At 39.7% G+C, this 14,199-nt stretch overlaps 1 protein-coding gene across 1 annotated transcript in view; it reads right to left on the reverse strand.

The window, feature by feature from the left end:
• SDHA (succinate dehydrogenase complex flavoprotein subunit A) overlaps window positions 1–14,199 on the reverse strand; it is a 373,951-nt gene that overhangs the window by 69,483 nt on the left and 290,269 nt on the right. Inside the window, exons 12-13 of the mRNA XM_044293667.1 lie at window positions 10,962–11,073; window positions 7,522–7,652 (exon numbers count right to left, since the gene is read on the reverse strand). Coding sequence (XP_044149602.1) covers window positions 7,522–7,652; window positions 10,962–11,073 — 243 coding nt within the window. The remainder of the gene's footprint in view (window positions 1–7,521; window positions 7,653–10,961; window positions 11,074–14,199) is intronic.

Consider the following 14,199-nt stretch of genomic DNA (forward strand, 5'->3'; position numbering starts at 1 on the left):
GGGTTGTTTCTGCCTTCCTCTGGATCAACTTGCAGGACAACAGGCTGAACTAGATGGACAGATGTCTCTTATAAACTATGTTATTATATATCCATATTGGTAATAGAATTGCTAATTTATTATGCTGGCCTGCCACCTGCTGGCCCAAATAAGAATTTCAACTTCAATACACTGGATCTATTCAGAGAGACCCAGAGTATTGAAACCAATTACGAGCATCATCATTGGCCGCAGAGGATGCCGGCAGCTGTATCTGCTGTTTTAAACCTGCTGGCCATGTCACCTGCTGTATGTGCGAGTGGGGACACCATGTTTACCCATCGCTCCAGTCGCTTATTATTTTTTTTTCTTTATCAGATTACAATTTGTATGGGGTAATGGAATTTTCTCCATTATCCTATAAATAAATAGCTTCATTATAATATATTGTAATATACAAGCAATGAGCCTGGAAGCCTGATACAGGCTCTGTAGCTGGCCAGCTAAGACCTGTTCTAGGTTGCTAACATAGCTTATATGTTTATACAGCTAGACCTGCCAATAACCTTAATACAGATCCTATGTTTGTGTGTTAATAAAGACAAAAGCAGAGTTATTTACAGTGACTTCATGTTTGGATACCATGTAATAGTTATATTTGTGTCCACAGAAGCAGAAAAAGATAATGTGCCTTTAAGATTCATTTTATAATGTAAGGTAAGCTCAATGACACGCAACAGAAAGCATAGAGTTAAACTGTTGTTGCAAAGCTGGAGTCTTGACCAATCCTAGCTAGCCTCACACAGCCCAGGAGCTTTGACCAATTAAAGCCAGACTCACACACAGCTTGTGTGGGACATTTCCTGAGTAGGAGCTGCTGGAATCATTACACCAGAAGAGAGAAGCTGAACAGACATTCACTCCACTAAGAGATGTGTTTTATGGAAGCCAAAATAGGTATTTAAAACTTATAAACAGTGGGGTGCAAAAGTTTGGGCAATCCTTGCTAATCGTCACGTTTTTCCTGTATAAATCGTTGGTTGTTACGATAAAAAATGTCAGTTAAATATATCATATAGGAGACACACACAGTGATATTTGAGAAGTGAAATTAAGTTTATTGGATTTACAGAAAGTGTGCTATAATTGTTTAAAAAAATAAAAATTAGGCAGGTGCATAAATTTGGGCACCACAAAAAAAAATAAAAAAAGATTAAATCAATATTTAGTAGATCCTCCTTTTGCAGAAATTACAGCCTCTAAACGCTTTCTGTAGGTTCAAATGAGAGTCTGGATTCTGGTTGAAGGTATTTTGGACCATTCCTCTTTACAAAACATCTTTAGTTCATTCAAGTTTGATGGCTTCCGAGCATGAACAGCTCTCTTTAAGTCACACCACAGATTTTCTATTATATTCAGGTCTGGGGACTGAGATGGCCATTCCAGAACATTGTACTTGTTCCTCTGCATAAATGCCTTAGTGGATTTTGAGCTGTGTTTAGGGTCGTTGTCTTGTTGAAAGATCCAGCCCCGGTGCAGCTTCAGCTTTGTCACTGATTCCTGGACATTGGTCTCCAGAATCTACTGATACTGAGTGTAATCCATGCGTCCCTCAACTTTGACAAGATTCACAGTCCCTGCACTGGCCACACAGCACCACAGCATGATGGAACCACCACCATATTTTACTGTAGGTAGCAGGTGTTTTTCTTGGAATGCTGTGTTCTTTTTCCTCCATGCATAATGCCCCATGTTATGGCCAAATAACTCAATTTTAGTTTCAACAGTCCACAGCACCTTATTCCAAAATGAAGCTGGCTTGCCCAAATGTGCTTTAGCCCACCTCAAGCGGTACTTTTTGTGCTGTGGGCGGAGAAAAGGCTTCCTCTGCATCACTCTCGCATACAGCATCTCCTTGTGTAAAGTGCGACGAATGGTTGAACGATGCACAGTGACTCCATCTGCAGCAAGATGATGTTGTAGGTCTTTGGTGCTGGTCTGTGGGTTGACTATGACTGTTCTCACCATTCGTCGCTTCTATCTATCCGAGATTTTTACAATTTTTTCCTTCGCTAGCAGAAGTGCCACCCACATATCAGAGTCCTCAAGTATTTCAGCCAAAAGAAAGGAATTAGCTGAACTTGCTGTCAAGAGCAGAAATTGAGATGAAAGCTGCCATTGAGGCACAGCGATGTCAAATGGAACCACAGTCCCATCAAATGGAAGCTGAAATGGAAGCACAGCGCCAACAGATGAAAATTCTGTAAAGGCAGAAAGAAGTTAAGATCATAGAAGCCAGACTCAGAGTACACGAAGAGGATATGAATCAGAGTAGTCATAGGTTCAAATCTGTACTAAGTGAAGAGGCAGACTTCTACTATCCTACATACTCCCAGGAGAATGGAAGAAAATCTACAGCATTTTGGGAGGAAATAAATAATTATCCTTCCATTCCAGCTCAGAAAGACAAAGAAAGGCCTAGTCCAGTGCCAGGGAAAGGGTGTGTAAATTTACTCTCTAGCTCTATCAGAAAAGATAAAGAAAGGGACTCACCTAATTCAGAAGTGAGAAAATAGAACCGGATGAATCTATTCCTAGATGTCATGGCAATGCTCAGGAGAGTGTTACAACCATTGTCCCAGCAAGACAACAGAGAACAGTCCTAGCTAGACTTCCCGTTCTGGAACCTACTGTATTTTTAGGAGACGAACTTAAGTTCATAGAGTGGAAGGCAAGTTTTGAGATAATCATTGAGCATCATTGCTTCAGTCCAATTGACAAGTTATTCTACCTTCAGAGATATGTTGGTAGAGAAGCCAAGAAAGTTCTTGAAGATAACATCTATAGAAAAGACAAAGAACCCTTCAAGCAAGATATGGTCATCATTACTTAGTACAAAGAGTCTTTAGAGAGAAACTGAATAACTGGCCTAAAATAGGTCCTAAAGAACACATCAGACTCAAAAAGTATGGTGACTTTCTGCAAGCATGCAAGGACTGGAAGTACTGAACGACTATCTAGAAAACCACAGGATGCTAGCCAAGCTACCTGAAGAAGTGGCTTCTAGATGAAATCACTATGTGACTGAACAGTTAGATCTAGGAAATAACTTCTAAAGTTTTAAAGAGTTCTCCGAGTTCGTCAATAAGGAAGCACGGATAGCATGTTATCCACTATCATCATCGCAAATCTTAAAATCCTTAGAATTAAGGTCTGCAAGAGAGATAAGGCGTGCAAGAAAAACTAGCTTTGCAACCAACACAGCAGCTAAAGCTCCAGATACCTACGAGAGCAAGTTCAAAGTTACTACTGGGATCAGTAGAGAGACAGAAACGTCAAATCTTCAGAGTGTATGTTCTGTGGAGAGAACTACTCCATACACAAAAGCCAACAATTAAAGGAGAAGTCCTCAAAAGAAAAGAAGACATTTGTACTTGATAACCAACTGTGTTTTGGATGTCTAAGAATAGGCCATGTTACTAAGGAGTGTAAAAAAAAAAGGCCACATGCAGCATTTGCAAAGGAAGCCACCCTACACCACTACATGAAGAACGTCAAAAGGAAGATAAATCCTCAATACTTAAAGATACTGAGGAGGAAAATAAAGTATCGGTATTCTCTTGCAGAGTGAGGGAAGGGGAAAGCAACTGCACATCAATGGTTGTACCAGTGTGCATTTCAAATCCTAAAAGGAGGAATAAAAAGGTATACGCTGATGTGCTAATGGATGCCCAGAGTGACGTCACCTTCATTGATCAAGAAATCTGCAAAAAATTGCAAGCGACTACACAACCAGTGAAGCTCAATCTCACCACAATGACGGGGAGAGACACATTAGTGAACAGTCAAAGGACTGCGAGTTGGAGGACTTCATTCAAACTTCACATTAGATCTACCTCCAGCTTATACAAAAGACAATTTACCTCTAGATTGAGATCGCATACCTACCTGTGAAACAGCCAATAAATGGGAGCACCTATTTGTCATATCTCATGAAATGTCCCCGCTGAAGGGGTTTGGTGTTAAACTGTTGATAGGTTACGATTGTCCCGAAGCCTTGGTACCACAAAAGTAAAAATCACAGGAGGAAAGGGTGAACCCTACGCTGTTAAAACTGATCTAGGATGGGGTGGTGTTGGAGGAAAACAGCAGATCGCAAACTCAAGACAGGTGACAGGATTGTGTCATCGAGTTACCAACCGTAAGTTCAGTAAAAGTAATCAAGATCCTTGAATCCGACTTTGCAGACATAAGTTCTAAAGAAAAGAGTGTATCCCAAGAAGACATAGTTCGTACACACTCTAGAACAGTGTTGGCGAACCTATGGCACGGGTGCCAGAGGCGGCACTCAGAGCCCTCTCTGTGGGCACCCACACCCTGGAAAAAGTCTATGGTGTACCAATATACCTTAGACTTTTCCTGCCATTCATCAGTGCAGGGCACGCTATGAACAGCGCAGGCAGTGCACTGAATGTAGGCAGGCTATTGTAGATAAATGATAAAGTACATGGTAGATATACTGTATTGGACTGTAGTATTCAGGGTAAATTGCCATGTTGGCACTTTACGATAAATAAGTGGGTTTTGGGTTGCAGTTTGGACCCTCGGTCTTAAAAAGGTTCACCATCACTGCTCTAGAAAGAAAGTAATTAGCAGAATTAACAAGGTCACCTTGTTAAATATATCAAGGGTCAGTACAGAGACCTATCCCATCAGCTATTTATCCCCAGGACTGTGACTGTGACGAGGGGACATCCTCTGCGCCTGGAGGAAAGAAGGTTTGTACACAAACATAGAAAAGGATTCTTTACGGTAAGAGCAGTGAGAATATGGAACTCTCTGCCTGAGGAGGTGGTGATGGTGAGTACAATAAAGGAATTCAAGAGGGGCCTGGACGTATTTCTGGAGCTTAATAATACTACAGGCTATAGCTACTAGAGAGGGGTCTTCCTCTGGATCAACTTGCGGGATAACAGGCCGAACTGGATGGACAAATGTCTTTTTTCGGCCTTATGTACTATGTTACTATCTTGAAATGCCCTTATATTTTAGAGAACAACCTCATATGTCAAATAATAGAAATCTTGCCCTAGCAAGATTGAAATGTTTGAAGAAAAGGATGGTAAGAGATCCCAAACTCAAGAATGATTATTTGAAATTCATGGAAGGTATCCTCGAAGGAGGACATGCAGAGAACGTTAATAACCAACCTAAAAAAGGAGACGTGTGGTTGTAAGATCTTGTGAGTAGATGATATGATCATCAAATTTAAACAGCAAGGTTATCCGAATACATTGCTTACGGTGCAAAAACAAAAAGCACTAGCTGTAGATAAGGATTCCCTACTTCAGGGTAGTAACAATAAGAAGATACAGAATAGAATTACATTTGTATCCACCTACTCTGAATACGGTAGCGCAATCAATAAAATCTTGAAGAGACCTTAGTCAATATTGAGCTGTTGCCGTAAAGCGGTACCTGAATTCAGGGCATTGCCTCTATGTGCTTACCGTAGATACAAAAACATCAGAGATCAGCTAGTAAGAGCTGATGTGGGACCCAAATCTGTTACCAGACAGACAACGTTGGCACCATCTGGCACTGGTTGCTTTCCGTGCCTGCATTGTGTCAACTGTCGCCTTGTCTGTAGATCTAGGACATTCACACACCCTAGTACGGGACATATATACCCCATTAAGTTCCATTTGAGATGCGACTGCCTTTGTAGTGTACATTCTATCATGCCCTTGCCAACTGCTATATGTAGGCGAAACCTCTAATGATTTAAAGACCAGGCTTAACAACCACCGTTAGACTATCAGAAAGGGGCGTACAGATCTTCCAGTTCCCAGACATTTTGGGTTAAAAAAGCACAATGAAAAAGATCTTAGATGCTGGATCATTGACCAGATCCAAATGCCTCGGAGGGGTGGAGACCGTATATCTCTACTTAAAAAAAAAAAAAAAAAAAAAAAAAAAAGAGAGAAATGTATTGGATCAAGACTTTAATTAGCCTGCATCCTAATAGATTATAGATATGTTGGTGGGATGTGAAGAGGCCCGTTTGCCCTGTATTGTCTAGGTTGTATGTTAAGTATTTCCTCCTGCAGCAGACAGATTCGTTGGTAAAAATAAAAATAAAAAATTAGTAACAAAGATAAATATAAAACATGGAATAGTACAATGTTTATATTATAAGGCTATTAATGAATTTGGGTTATATGTATCACTGACACTTATTATTTTAGAAACACTTGCACAATCGGAGAAGGCATCTTGGAAAATTGATGAGCTTGGACGGTGGATGAGGAGCCCACAATGAAACCTTTTTTTCACTGTGATTATGTTATGTTTATTCTTTGGGATCCATGCGTATGTCCCACTTGTACATAATGGAGGATATTTCCTCCCCCCCTGTTTTTTATTGAGATAATGCTTTAGCTCATGCTGCTGACTGTTGACCTACTGTTTGGTACCGTTCTGTTACATCAAATTGAGGCGAACCCTCTTAGTCACGTATTAAAGCAGGATAGGGACCCACAATGCTGTTGGCACTGACGTGCTTGCAGCGTTGGGGTAACAACTAGAATGGGGTTATCTTTCTTGGAAAAGATGGAGACTCTTCTAACCTGCCCGGCAGTGGGATTCACCCACAGAACGGAGACGGCGGTTTGCTATTAGGACAAGGATTGAATAAATGATCTGGCAATGTTCCCCTTTCTAATATGGCGGTTGCCAGTATGGTGACGCTGATGCGCATGCGCTGCCTTCTGTGGTCATTGGTGGAAGGACGCTGCGAGTGACTGCAATGTGCGCTGCTTGGGTCATCAACATGTGAAACTGCAACGTACGTGCGTCTCCGTGCGGACGCCTGCCAGTGACGCGTTTGCGATTGGGACATGCGCAATGGTATCCCAGGGACGCGCTTAACAGCGCGATGGTATATGTGGGCACTATCACTCTTCCAGGTATCAATTCATTAGTTTCCTCCTCTCGCACATGTTTATAATTTATAGTTTATGCACTAATCATGTATGGATGTGGTGCAGTTGTAAGCAATTATGTATTTGATGTGATTTTTGCTCTTTATAAGTGGGTAAGCACCAGTTACCATACTTGGACATTGCACATCTTGTCATACTTGGACATTGCACAACTTGGACATCTAAAAGGATTCGGCGGCACCAGTAAACTGGCTCAGGTGCAGCGTCCAAGGGAATGAGCTTCTCACCCTTAATATATACCAGAAATAGGACAGCACTCCAAGACTTGAAAAAACTGTGTCTTTATTCACCCATGTGAAGCAGTAGCGACGTTTCAGCTCAAAACTGAGCCTTTCTCAAGCTTGAGAAAGGCTCAGTTGTGGGCTGAAACGTCGCTACTGCTTCACATGGGTTAATAAAGACACTGTTTTTTCAAGTCTTGGAGTGCGGTCCCATTTCTGAGATATAGATATATATATATATATATATATATATTATATTATATATAATATATATAATATATACACACTGTGTAAAAGAATACTTTATACAATCTTACCTTGTAGTCCTCTCTGGCATGAGCCCCACGACTTTCTTTCCGAGCTTCAGCGCCATAAATAGTCTGAAGTGCATTAAGCATTAGGTTTTGTAGCTCAAGTGCCTCCACCAAATCAGTATTCCAAATGATTCCTACAATTATAAAGAAACTATATAATTATATGGCCATTATCTTATCTTTCCTCAAATTATTGCATATTGTCACTTACTAGTTACAACTCTGAAGCTGAATATACAAGTGTTCCCTCGTGTTACAATATTAATTTGTTACAGGTAGGGTTGCCACCTCTCCCAACAAAAAAACACCTTAGTTTACATGAGTAAAGACAGGGTTTTATGGGAATGGCTTAACAGATGGTGTTATACATTAGAGTTTTGTACCTTTATTTTTATAAGAAAATTATTTTACTACCATGCAGCCAAAAATGAGGCTATGGCTCATGGGTTGTAAGATCTTGTGAGCAGACCCCTGAATCCTAGTGTTTCAGTTGTATATTAGCCAGTTACTTTTGTTTTGTACATAAACCCTATGAATTTATAAAGCGCAGTGGAATATGGTGGTGCTACATAAATATTATTATGTGAACAGGTGCAATTGAATTAGCTCTCATCGAGAAGCAGATAACCACAAAGCCAGTAGAATACATACCTTGCATTTATCTCAGTGCTGCCCCTAAACCATGCAGCCCTATGCAGGAGCCCAGTTTGCCCTGGTTTGTCATCCTAGTGTGTAAGCAAAACCAGTCGACAATGATTGTTTATGGTGAGAGTAAATGAGAGAACATGTCTTTACTGACTGACTACATCTGTTGGAAATATATCAAGCAGCATTTTTGTGTCCGGAGCACACCTGGAAGCGCGTGCTTCCAGGTTTTCAGCATTCAGATGCCCATGATCAGGACTAACCACATCATCTTTAGTGTTAAATGTCCACGATCGGCATTACCGCCTTCTGCAGACATTAGCCGCGGCTGCCTACTGTATGAAACAGCAGGAACCCGGCGGCTGTGGCACCCACTCCATCTTTTAAGTCCCGACTGCCGATGTAAATAGCCGTATGGCGGTCAGGAAGGGGTTAACATAGTGTACCGTATATGTAGAAAATTGCAGATTTTCAACTCTATATTACAGGGTACCTTCAGTTTTGTGACATTCATTTCATAAAGTGGATTACAAAAATGAATTTGCTGAAATTTATTTTGCACTATTAAATGTTTTTGTAATTACAAAAAATTATACTTTTGCTTCTATCCTTTAAAGTTCATTTGTCTCATCCAGTTAAGCCAATACTCTGCTTTGCACTGATGAGGGACAATCATCCCAAAACAACTGTCTGCAGATAAAGTGCTGGCTTAACTATCATTCAAAAGACGTTACATTTCACATTTAAAAAGTTGAACATTGAATTATAGGGCAACTACATTACAACTGGTGGTATGAGTTCATTTGCATACTCTCGTAACTGTCACTTAATGTTTTTTCTTAACGTGTAGGCTAAGTGATTATATTTGCAATGAAAACCTGTATTCACTGTTCAGCACAGAACGGTATTTAACACTGAAGATTCTTCCGGCTCACTCGTGCTACCCTCCTATACACATATAAATTACCTTATATGCTATAAAACCCCTTATCCCATTTCCCTGGACTTTGACATCTCTACACTATGGGGGTCATTTATTAAGACCGACGTTTTAGACACTGCTCTTAATATCCCCTATAGCTAAACCGGCCTCTACATAACTTCGGCGTGCCCACCGCCACTTCTAAATTTAAGACAGCTTCCTTGCTTAACAATTTTCTACGTCCCCTTACCCATGCCATGATCACTTTTTTGGACCTGGCGTGAGTGGTAAAAAGTTGCAGATTGCTGTGCAAAGGACCATTGGGCTGCAATCTGCGTCAGAAATATGTCTAATATAGTAATATTTCTGGTAAGTAAATGACCCCCTATATATTAGTGGTTGGTGGTGTATACTCAGTTCTGTATCCCCAATGCGCTCACTGAATAACGAGCCACAGGGGAGATCCAGGAGAGCAGGCAGTCACCGCTCACCGTTGATAGTAAGTATAGAATGCAGGGAGACTGAGAAGCAGTTCTACAGTAAATGAGGGCAGTCATATACATACAGTACACTGAAGATGGGTTAGAACTAACTTCAGAGCCATTTTTTTCCCTCACAAATAGTACAAAAATCACCTAATAAACGTATATTGCAAATATACTCCTACTCCTCAACAAATTAAAATAAAAAGACAGTAATCTAGCTTATAACATATGAGAAGAGCAGGTGGCTGCAAAGCGATGACAACATTGCGAGGGCCTTTATTGGGATGCAAGCTGTGCAATGAGGTTATAGCAACCGCCTGTACCACATATGGTGGCATGGAACAGGAATCGGGCAAGTATTTGGTTTTCTTTCTTCTTTTTTAGTCTGGGCCAGTCTGAAGGAACATACCATTTAGAGGACTATAGGGAACATTATTACCAAGGACATTATTACAATTGGGGCCATTATATTACTGGGCTCACTATAGGGAGCATTACTATTATTACTGGGTGCACTATAGGTCCGCAAAATACTTACAGCGGCAATGTGCGTTCCGCATTTTGTGGACCGCACATTGCCGGCACTAAGAGAATATGCCTATTCTTGTCCGCTATTGCGGACAAGAATAGGACATGTTCTATTTTTTTCAGGATCGGAATTGCGGACCCGGAAGTGCGGGTCCACAATTCCGGATCGGGGCCACACAACGCGGCCCCATAGAAATGTATGGGTCCGCAATTCCGTTCCGCAAAATGCGGAATGGAATTGTGGATGTGTGAATGGAGCCTTATACTTGGTAGCATGGAAAGACCAGGAAAAATTGAAAGGAGAGGATTTTTTCTGTCCAGTGAATGCCTAATGTTTCGAGCCTGTACTACACTGGCCTGCAGAAAAATTGATATCCAATGACAGTCTAATATACCTCCAGCCACATAATCACTTGATGTTTAATGTAAGGGGAATGCATAATTTTTGGGGCCTATAATCTAACTAGACAACAGAAAAATTGTTATACGTTGACCGCCTAATGTACCTCCAGCCACATAATCACTTGTTCTTTTCTGTACAGTGAATGAATAATTTTTGGGGACTGTAGTCCACTGGCCTGAAGTAAAATTGATATCCAATGACTGTCTAATATACCTTGGCAAACTTGGCAGTGGGCCACCACTGAAACTTTTTTGTTTGCGGCGGCAGTATTTTATGGTGCAATGTGGTATTTTGTATGCTGTATTATGGTATTGATAACCATGCCTACTTGTGCTGGCCCTGCCTTCTGCTAATTTGTATCTACCTACAACTTGGGGTTCACAATCCACCCCTACAAACAAAACAGGTGAAATAAAAAACGGAGAACAAATACCAGAAAAAGACCACTGCAATGCATTACCTCTGTCAAATGTTTTGAGGTCATCCATGCATGCATTGATTGCACTCAACTTTTCACAGCCTTCCTGTAATACCGAGCCGGTTCGGAAAACAGCAGCATGACTCTGCATAGTCTGTAGCCAAAACAAATTGAGTCAATTACATTGCTTCATTTCAGTATTGGTATATCATATACACACACAGTAAATATACATACACACGAAGTACAGTATGTCTGCTTTCAAAAATAGAAGTGTTAGGGTCCATTAACACGTCCGTTATAACACTCAGTTTCCGGATCTATTAATTTCAATTGCATCAGCAAAAATGCGGGCACCAATCATAGTGCTGTCCGAATCACGGAATCGGTTCCGGTTTCCTATTTTCGAGTATGCGGATCCTGAAAAAATATAAAATTAAGCTTGCCCTACTTTCTGTCCATTTTTCGGGTCAGTTATCCATTCAAGTCAAAGGATCCGCATAAATGCGGATGACATTCACAAAACCATCCGAATGTCATCCGATTTTGCGGATCCGTTGACAGGAAAATGGATGGAAAAAAATATATATATAAAAAACTGAATAACGGAAACACGGAACAGATTCGGAAGCACTTTAGTAAAAAAAAACGGAAGGTTGCACTGAAAAACGGATTCGCAAAAAAAAGGAACGTTTATCTGGAAAGGTAAAAATACTTAAGTGTGAATGGACCCTTAGTAGTTAACAACATGCATAGAGAATCAATAAAAGATAAGTCTAAATCAAATCAGAATTGCCTTCAATAAAGCCTTCAATTCTTCTATGTACACTTGCACAGAGTTTTTGAAGACCATCAGTAGGAAAATTGTTTTGAACATCTTTTAGAACTAACCACATACAGTATCTTCTGTGGATTTAGGCTTGCTCAAATGCTTCTCACTCACTTTGGAGGTCATATGCTTAGGTCATTTTTCACCTTCCTGCAAATCTGACATGTGTCACTTTGAGTGGTAATAACTTAGGAATACTTATACTTATCCAAGTGACTCAGATTGTTTTTTTCGTGACACATTGTATTTCACGTTAGTGGAAAATTTAAGTCAATACATTTTACACAAAAAAAAATCCATAATGTACTGAAAATGTGAAAAAAAATTGCAATTTGAATTTCTCTTCTTTTAGGACAGGAAGTGTCACCTTATAAAATAACTATTACTTAGGGTGCATTCACACGACCGTGTTGGTTTTGTGGTCCGTAAATCACAGATTCGTGTGTTCTGTATGTCTTCAGTTATCTTTCCGTTTCCGTTCCGCAAGGCCGTATAATACAGACGTGGTGCTTCCGTGTGTCATCCATTTTTCACGGTCCGCAAAAAAAACGGAAGGGTTAAAATTGACAAATTTAAATGTCCAACCCCTTTCAATTATCAAGTATTATAATTATTCTATTTATTTTTTTTAAAAAAGCTAAGTAATATAATCGCATAGCAAATTAAACACAGCTGTCTCTATAGTCAACTTTCCTATTTGATTGCTAGAATTAGCGAAGTTAACGAATATGGAGCTAAAACAAAGATGGAGAATATTTTGTTATCTTCGTTTTGAGGAATATGACAAATACATTCATCATATTCGTCATCTTCGCTAATTCTACCAAGCCAACCAGGGTAAACCAGGTTTAAGTTGAAATCACAATGCGATTACTTCAAGTTATATTAATCGCATTGTTATTTCAACTTAGAGCTGTGTTTCTAATGGGTCAGCTTGCTAGAATTAAAGTTATTAACGAATATGGAATATAGCAGTGCTAATTTAAAATCACAATGCGATTAATATAACTTGAAGTTATCACATTGCAATTTCAATTTAGCACTGTTATATTCCATATTCGTTAATTCTAGCAAGCTGACCTATTAGAAACCCAGCTCTAAGTTGAAATCGCAATGCGATTACCTTAAGTTATATTAATCGCATTTCGATTTCAACGCAATTCTTAAATCCGACAGTACAGAGATCTGCAAAAAACGGATGACATACGGATGCATTTCCGTGTGCTATCAGTTTTTCACAGACACAATGATTTTCTATAGGGCTACGGACCGCGATTTGCGGCCAAGTATAGGACATGTTCTAAAATAAAAGGAACGGACACACGGAACGGACAGAACACTGATGAGAATAAAAGGCATTCCGCTATTTTCGCGGACCCATAGAAATGAATGGGTCCGTGCATTGTCTGCAAAAGTTGCAGAACGGACACGGAAGAAAAACACATTCGTGTGAATGCTCCCTTAATGTTGACAATATTTATACTTTATGTTGGCATTTTGTAAATGTCATTTTATTTTAGACCTTAGAAGGCTTAGAGTTTTAGAAGCATTAGAATTTGTAAAATTTTGAAGAAAATTTCCAAAACCAACTTTTTAGCCCCTTAACCACTTAAGGACCACAGGTTTATACCCCCCTAGTGACCAGGCCCTTTTTTACAAATCGGCACTCCACAACTTTAGCGGTTTATTGCTCGGTCATGCAACTTACCACCCAAATGAATTTTACCTCCTTTTCTTCTCACTAATGGAGCTTTCATTTGGTGGTATTTTATTGCCGCTGACATTTTTACTTTTTTTGTTATTAATCGAAATTTAACGATTTTTTTTGCAAAAAAATGACATTTTTCACTTTCAGCTGTAAAATTTTGCAAAGAAAAACGACATCCATATATACATTTTTCGCCAAATTTATTGTTCTACATGTCTTTGATAAAAAAAAAATGTTTGGGCAAAAAAAAAATGGTTTGGGTAAAAGTTATAGCATTTGCAAACTATGGTACAAAAATGTGAATTTCCGCTTTTTGAAACAGCTCTGACTTTCTGAGCACCTGTCATGTTTCCTGAGGTTCTACAATGCCCAAACAGTAGAAAACCCCCACAAATGACCCCATTTCGGAAAGTAGACACCCTAAGGTATTCGCTGATGGGCATAGTGAGTTCATAGAACTTTTTATTTTTTGTCACAAGTTAGCGGAAAATGATGATGATTTTTTTTTTTTTTTTTTTTTCTTACAAAGTCTCATATTCCACTAACTTGCGACAAAAAATAAAAAATTCTAAAAACTTGCCATGCCCCTCACGGAATACCTTGGGGTGTCTTCTTTCCAAAATGGGGTCACTTGTGGGGTAGTTATACTGCCCTGGCAATTTAGGGGCCCAAATGTGTGAGAAGAACTTTGCAATCAAAATGTGTAAAAAATGACCGGTGAAATCCAAAAGGTGCACTTTGGA

Source organism: Bufo gargarizans, chromosome 5, assembly GCF_014858855.1.
Source record: "Bufo gargarizans isolate SCDJY-AF-19 chromosome 5, ASM1485885v1, whole genome shotgun sequence".
Taxonomy (NCBI): domain Eukaryota; kingdom Metazoa; phylum Chordata; class Amphibia; order Anura; family Bufonidae; genus Bufo; species Bufo gargarizans.